This window comes from Prunus avium, chromosome 7 (genome assembly GCF_965620075.1).
Source record: "Prunus avium chromosome 7, drPruAviu1.hap1.1, whole genome shotgun sequence".
Lineage (NCBI taxonomy): Eukaryota > Viridiplantae > Streptophyta > Magnoliopsida > Rosales > Rosaceae > Prunus > Prunus avium.
In genome coordinates, this window is record NC_142290.1 from 23,285,315 (window position 1) to 23,293,205 (window position 7,891).

At 39.6% G+C, this 7,891-nt stretch overlaps 2 protein-coding genes across 2 annotated transcripts; both read left to right on the forward strand.

Moving 5' to 3' along the window:
* Positions 1-1,323: 1,323 nt before the first annotated feature.
* On the forward strand, positions 1,324-3,092 carry LOC110770283 (UPF0481 protein At3g47200-like). The gene has a single exon (XM_021974388.2). It carries the CDS (start codon positions 1,376-1,378, stop codon positions 2,768-2,770), a length of 1,395 nt encoding a protein of 464 aa, XP_021830080.2. The 5' UTR covers positions 1,324-1,375; the 3' UTR covers positions 2,771-3,092.
* A 909-nt stretch (positions 3,093-4,001) lies between these two features.
* On the forward strand, positions 4,002-5,270 carry LOC110770277 (uncharacterized). Its single transcript, XM_021974378.2, has 2 exons — positions 4,002-4,232; positions 4,525-5,270. Exons 1-2 carry the CDS (start codon positions 4,122-4,124, stop codon positions 5,140-5,142), a joined length of 729 nt encoding a protein of 242 aa, XP_021830070.1. The 5' UTR covers positions 4,002-4,121; the 3' UTR covers positions 5,143-5,270.
* Positions 5,271-7,891: the final 2,621 nt, after the last annotated feature.

Consider the following 7,891-nt stretch of genomic DNA (forward strand, 5'->3'; position numbering starts at 1 on the left):
CATCTTGAGAGTTCTCCTCCGAACGTTGAGACATCCTGTGATGCGTCATCACATCTTGCACCACCTCCTCAAAATTCAAAGTACTCTTCCCAAACATAAGTGTCGTTCGGAAATGCTTATAAGACGGAGGCAAGGATGTTAGAAACATGAGTGCCTTATCCTCCGTATTATACAACACGTCCATTCTCTGCAAGTCAGCAACACATCTATTGAAGCTGCTCAAATGCTCCATTAGATTTCCTTCCTCCGCCATCCGAAGATTTAGGAGTTCCTCCTTGAGGAAGAGCTTGTTGGACAGCGACTTCCCTGCAAACATCTCTTCGAGCTTCTCCCATGTTTGCTTCGCTGTATCCTTCAACACGTTGATGAGCACCTCATCGGAGAGGTAGTTTTCGATGGCTCCTCTGGCTAACTCGTCAAGTACACCCCACTCATCATCTGTCATACCTGTTGGCTTCTTTTCCTTGCCCACCAACACAACATGGAGATGTTGTTGTGTAAGGGCTGACTTCATCCTCCTTTGCCAAAGCATGAAGTTCTCCTTCCCTGTGAAGGGCTTTAACTCCACCTTCATGTTGACAGATTGTGGCAGCCTCTGCAGCATAGAGCTACTTTCACCTTCAGCTTCCTTGTCACCTGCCATCTTCAACACTCTTGCAACTTGCTGCTCCAACACAGCTCTGATACCACTTGTTGTGAATTGAGCACAAAACTCAACTCACCCTCCCCTAATGATCTTGTTGTTGATGGACTTTGTGACAAACACAATTATGGATGAATCACACACACTACACTTGAGAAACCAACCGAGCACAAAATGACACAAGAATTTATAGAGGTTCAGCAATTGCCTACATCCTCTTGGTGATCCCCTTGAGAAATTCACTAATGAAAGAATAAGTTACAACTTTGGTTTACAAAGAAACCCCCTTAGAACTCTATTCTCTCCCCAAGCTCTCTTTTCTCTCTCACCCCTTGCTCTACACTTTGATACACTAGAGAACTCTTAAGCCATTGTTTTGCTTCTTGCATGCTAAACCCCTTTATATATAGCCAAATATGCAAGAGTGTGAATGCAACCTCACACTATTCAAATGTTGGCTACCAAACTTAACCATGGATGGCTACCAAACATTCCACCATTTTGTGCCACCAAACAAGTCACCTATTTTTGACAAAGATGGCAAGCCAATATTTACTCACATGGGCAACTCCAAAATTCTTCTAGAAATGAGTCAACCATGTCATGGAATTTAGGTAGAAATCCATAGCACACAAAAGAGGACTTTGTATCCTTAGGTGAGCCAAATTTCCAACAGAAAGGTCATCAACTCAGGCTCAAAATATCAAACCAAAGATCCAAAGGGTTCCCTTCATGCTCCGAGAGTACAAAAATTTCGACAAATACTACGAGCCAAGGGTAGCTGCCATCGGTCCTTTCCACCATGGTAACCCAAAGTACGAGCAGGCAGAGAAAGTCAAGCGTTACTTAGCTGCGAAATTTGTCAAAGACAGTGAACAGAGTGATGAAGATTTCCTCAAGAAGGTTGAGGAGAACATCAAGGAACTAAGGGAGTGCTATGATGAGGAAGCAACAAAGAAATATGACGACGATTCCCTCACGTGGATGCTGTTCATTGATGGGTGCTCGACTCTGGAATTCATATACAAATATGAAGAGTTAGAATCTTTTAAGATCAAGAGAGACCAGGTGGCCTTTGCAGAACAGGACATGTTCTTGCTAGAGAACCAACTTCCTTATCAACTCCTCAAGCTGCTGATGCTGGTGCTCTCGAGCAGCAAACATGAGCACTTGAAGGAGTCAATCGAGAGCTTTGTTCAGATGCACGGCGTTGCACCAAGTGAGAATCAGAAGCCACAACAAGGTGCACGAAAACTGGAAGAGAAGCCACCACAACCGGGAGCAGGCGGAGCACAAAACACGCAACCGCGTGCTGATCAAGTAAGAGTAAGCGTGGAACCAGAGCCAACTCATCTTCTTGAGCTTCTTCTGACAAGAATGCTAGGATATCCACCTAAGAAAAGTGAGACAAGTGCAAGTGCCCAACCGGAAGCAGTCGGAGCACGAAACACGCAACCTCATCTTCTTAAGAATCTTCGGACAAAAATGAAAGGATATCTACCTAAGAAAAAAAGAAAGTCACGTGCCCAATCTTTTCGCAATGTACAAGAGCTTCAGGCAGCCGGGATCCATTTTAGGCATAGCAAGGAGGGCAACTTTTTGGGCAACATATATTTTAAGAGCTATATATGCTGTGGGTTCCTTTATATTCCTAAAATAAAAGTAGACGATTCTATGGGGCCTAAATTCATGAACTTGATAGCCTATGAAATGTGTCCCGATTTCCAGAACGATTTCGGGGTCACCTCTTACATAAGCTTCCTCGATTCGCTCATCGATCATCCGGATGATGTGAAGCATCTGAGGAAAAAGCACATACTTCGAAACTTACTTGGGAGTGACGAGGAGGTGGCTCAACTCTTCAATGAGATAGGCACTGACTTGGTGCCTAACAATGCAATTTACAGCAAAGTTAAACGCGACATAGAAAAACACTACATGACCAAGTGGAAGAAATGGGTGGCTCAATTCTTTCATGAGCATTTCAGCAGCCCCTGGACTATCCTGGCTTTCATTGGTGCTCTCTTAGGGCTTTGGATGACCGCGGTTCAGACGTGGTACACCGTCAATTCTGATACCCCTCCATGTGAGGCCTTACTTGAGTACCTGAAAGCGCGCGGGCACTAAAAGGACTACGAGCATGATAATTATAATGTAATATGCGTACGTAAGTTTGTTGTGATCCCTTCAGCCTTTTTTCAGGTACTAAAAATACATTTGCTGCTTTGCAATTTGTGTGCTACATGGTTCTGTACGTCCCCCCAATTACGACTTCTTCTAGAGGTTTTCACAAGTCATAGCTTCTCAAGGGTCCTCTTTCCATTTGGTATTTTACTGTCACTGTCAGCAGATGTGACTAAAATAAGGCAAGTTGAACATGTGTGCTTTTTTCTTAATTTGGTGGAACTTTTTGTTTGATTTTAGTTGAAGTTTGTGTGTAACATGCTTATTGTAAGTTGTCATTTCATAATCGATGTGATTCTCGGAAAATAAATAAATAAATAAAATAAACAATTTGTGATCATGTGTGGCCTTTGTTGTAATTAATCCCTAAATTAATCATGCAGATTACATGTTGGAAGCCTCTTGTTTGTTTTATAGCATTTCCAAACTTTAAAATATTATGCGAGAGTCAATGTGTCTATTAATGCAATAAGTTGACACTACTGGACATATAATATCAAAGAATACTGTGTTCATTCTGGTAAATCTCTTCACAAAATTGAGTCAGGTGAGTTAATACAACCTTCGATTACATCAAATTTGGAACTTTTTAGAACGATAAAGCACATTCAAACATTATGGCTTAGGTGACTTTGCTTTGGCTTTTGGCGCACGTATTTATGTGTAATCCTAATGAATTACGTGACTCGCGTTCTTTACATGAAAATTTCTCTTCAAGGATGCAAACTCTACTTTACACGCATATCACATTATTGGTTCTTATCGTACGTAGGACACTAGCTAGATTTTTTCTTCTTTTTCTTTTGGTCTGAAGGACACTAGCTGGATTTTATTTATTTTTGGTCTAAAGGACACTAGCTATATATTACATGACTCACGTTTTTTATCATTTTATTTGAAAATTTCTCTTCACAGATGCAAACTCTACTTTACATGCTACTGCATGATTAAAGTTACAAGGCAAACAAACTTTTTATCTGATGGAGACAAAAAAGCTCTCATATGATCTTTCTTTGGCCTACAAACTTTTTAGTGTACTTACTAATAAAAACATATACCAATCTTCCCATTCACATAAAGTCATTCAAGTGTACATGTTCCAAACATGAAGCATCAGTCTTCTAAATTAAGCTTCTATTTTCTTGAAGCCCAAGTGATGAATTTATGTGGCATGTTGTGCTATATATAAATATGCATGGCATCCACAGATTATTCAGGCCAAACCAAAAAGAAAAAAAGAAAAGAAAAGAATAGCCACAAATCTTCATTTCGACAAGCAGCAGTTTGAAATTAAATGGCCCAAACAAATGAAAATGTAGTTTCCATGGAGAAGGAGCTGTTTGTGAGGCAAGTCACAAGAAGAGGAGACCAAGACCAACCTGCAGAAATTGAGCAAACTTCAAAGGTGAGTATTACAATCCAATAGGTATTCAAATTCCTTTAAGCAAAGCTTTACAATTAACGACACCTAAAGTCCAACTAATAACCCTCTCTCATTTCAGCCGCCTGCCTTCTTCTTCTTCTTCTCTCTCTCTCTCTCTCTCTCTCTCTCTCTCTCTCTCTCTCTCTCTCTCTCTCTCTCTCTCAACTGCACCTAATCAAACAAAAAAACAATCCCCTTCGATTGAATGTTTTTCTTAATCGGATCTGATATCCGACCCATTTACAAGTCTAATTTTTGCTCATCTGTGGAGCAGAGCATTAAAATGCCTGATTCTGTGGAGCAGGGAGTTAACAAACTGAGGGACGCAGAAAGAAGACTTGTTCCAGCTCCGGATGACAATTCAGCTAGAAGCTCAAGATCGAAGATCCAAAGTGTTCCTAGAATTCTCCGAAGTCACAGAAGTTTGGATAAATACTTTGAGCCAAGAGTACTAGCAATGGGTCCTATCCATCATGATAAGTGCATTGAAGCAGAGAAACTCAAATACACATTGGCAGCAGACTTTATCAAGGATTCCGGCTGCACCCACTACCAGTTATACGAGCAGATTCTGGACCGCATCGCTGAAATAAAGGACTGCTACGATAACGAAGCAACAAAGTGCTACGATGATGATGAGACACTCGCCTGGATGTTGTTCATAGATGGATGTTCAACCTTGCAATTCATGCACAAAATTGATCGTTTGGAAGAGTTTGGGATGAACAGAACCCAAGCTGCCTTTGCACGGCTCGACTTGTTCCTGCTAGAGAACCAACTCCCTTATCAAGTCCTCGAGCTGTTGATGAGCTCAAACACAAAAAAAGAGGAGCTGTTCAGCAGTATACAGAGTTTGTTGAACTGCAGATTATTGCAGCAGAAAAGCCATTAGACAGGCTACAAATGGAGAAGCAAGAGGCACTATTGACGCTTAGATCTCACGCGCAAGCCATTAGGGCAGGCTATTTATTTAAAGAAATTGCTGCAGATTTTCTTCGGCCCACTTTTCATCTTCCTGATTATGGTTGATCGGTTCATAATTGTATATTATTTCTTACCCTTCTAGCTTATGATTTGGTTATGTTTTTGAGTTAAACTTGTGCTTTTAATCCTTTTTGTGTTTATCTTTCAGTTAATTGAGCTTTAGGTAACAATGATGGCTTTGGAGAACATAATTCATGCAATTCAAGCATGTTAAGGCCTAATTTGGATGAATTGATGAAGAGCTTAAAGACAAATTCATTATGGCTACAGCCCCCTGCCAGTCCAGTTCCGTAGGTCATATTGCAAGCTTTGTTTCAGCAACCTACATAGCTCGGATGAGGCCACATTCTTCATGAAAGTTGCTCCAATTGGTGGGTACTATAACATATCCAAAATTCAGCCCCATTGGATAAATCTGGAGTCCGTTACCTAGCAAACACAGAACCATGCTCAGGATGGATCTTATCAGCGCGGAAAATGAGTTAGCAATTTGTTTCGGCCTTAACTTCTTCCTCCGACCTTGGATTGGCCCAAATAACATATGGCTGGAAAGAAGACATTCTGAACTTCAATTTCGAGTGCTTAAAGTCCTAATTTGATTAAGAGAAGCCCAAGTTGTAAGCCCTTGAAGTTGCTGGTCATGCTGACCTCAGCATGTGCTGGTTGGATGCTTGGTCATGGTGAGCTAGGTATGAGCTATCATTTCTGGTTGGAAGCTTGGTCATGGTGACATGAAGATGAGCTAGGGCTGCTGGTGGGATTTAGTGGTGAAGTGCATCAACCAATTCAAGATTTTCTAATACAAGTGCATCACCCATTTCAGATTTTCTAATACAAGTGCATCAACCATTTCAGATTTTATAATTCAAGTGTTGTATGCATTAGTCTTATTGAATTCTGATTTTCACTTCCCCTAGGCCTATAAATAGGGAAGTTCTCTAAGCTTGTAAACACACCCCAAGGGGGGGAGCTCTCAAACACTTCTCTAGAGCTCCCTTCCCTTCTCTCCCTCAAATTCTCTTAGTTTCCCTTTGTAGTTCTCAATTGTTGTAATAAGATCATTCTATTAAATTTTCTTTGTACTAAATATCAAACACTTTTCCTTTCTCTTCTTCTAATTCTCTAAAGCTTTCAAACACATGTTCTTCCAAAATCCTCAAAGTTCTCAAACATCTCTCTACTTCCCTTCTCTTCCAAAAGTCTCCATGTCTCAAATACTTCACAAACACATTTCTCTTCCTTCCCTAAGTTCTCAAATTCTCCAAGTTCACAAACATCCTCCAAGTTCTCAACCACTCTCTTCCAAAATCCACAAAGCTCTCAAAACACCTCTCTACTTTCTTCTCCAAATCCTCCAAGTTCTTAAACACTTTCTTCTCCCTCCTCAAAGTTCTCAAACACTTCCTTTCTTCCTCAAAGTTCTCTTAGTTTCCTTGATGTTTTCTTAGTTGTAATTTATTTTTCTTTGTTATGTAAATTCTTTTCTTAAGTTTTCAAGTTGAATTAGTTTCCAAGTTTCAATTATGGTTTTTGTTCTTATTCATTATGCTTATAAGTTAATATGCTAGTTTGAATGATTGATCACCATTTAGGCTTGCATGTTAGCTATCTTGGTTTGAATTAAGAGTATACACCATGCTTTAATTCGAATTGAACTATGAATAGGAAGAGTATGTATGGACATTCGACAACAGGGATTAGATACATACTTGGTTGTTTAAAATGTTCTTCTATGCTTAATGGGTTCCTAATGCTTAATTTTAGGTTAGACAACAAATGATCAAATTAGGGAATTAGGAACACAAGGTTATGACCACACACCATGGCTTAATCATACTTTAGCTAGAATCAATCCATTAATCTAAATTGAACTTGGGAACTTATTTGCTTGAGTTACTTATTTCTTTCTTCCTTGTTTTATGTTCTTTGTTTTTGTTTCTATTTTGTGTAGGGAAACTAAATTGTATCATTCAATCACCAATCCCTGTGGAATCGACCTCGCACTTACATATGCTATACTACCAACGGTTCGTGCACTTGCGAGTATCACAAGTTGAGGATGCAGCTTAATCCATTTTGGTGGAGCTAAATCTACGCAACAAGTTTTTGGCGCCGTTGCCGGGGATTGGCAACATAGTTTGGTTCTATTTCTTTTCCCTACTTGTTTTATTTTTATTTTTCATTTTCATGTTTTTCTAGACAATTTCAAGTTTTAAAGTTAATGACGTTAATGGACAAGTTGTGTTTGTAGTCCAACAGAAAAGGACAATTGCCCAACAAGCAAGAGAACTGGGTTTAAGTCCCAGCTTACACAACCCATTGGTGCTTGTTGCTTTGAAGCATGGAATTGGACGTGTGTTGATTTTTCCTTTTCATTTTTAGTTTTTTTTTTTATATTTCGTAATCCTTTAATTCTGTTTCAAGTTTTTTGTGTTCGTTTTAGCAATTTATGATAGCTTAATAAAAATGGAGAGAGATGGCAACCTCAATCATAAGAATGGGGAGTGTGGAGCAGTGGGAGAAGTCGCGACCTCCAAATGCATCATGCTCGACCTAATCGCTTCAAGGGGGAGTATTCCAATCCTTTCTCTTTAGTTGTTTTGTTATTACTTCAGTAATTTTAATTTTCTATTTCTTTTATTAAAAAAAAATTTTTT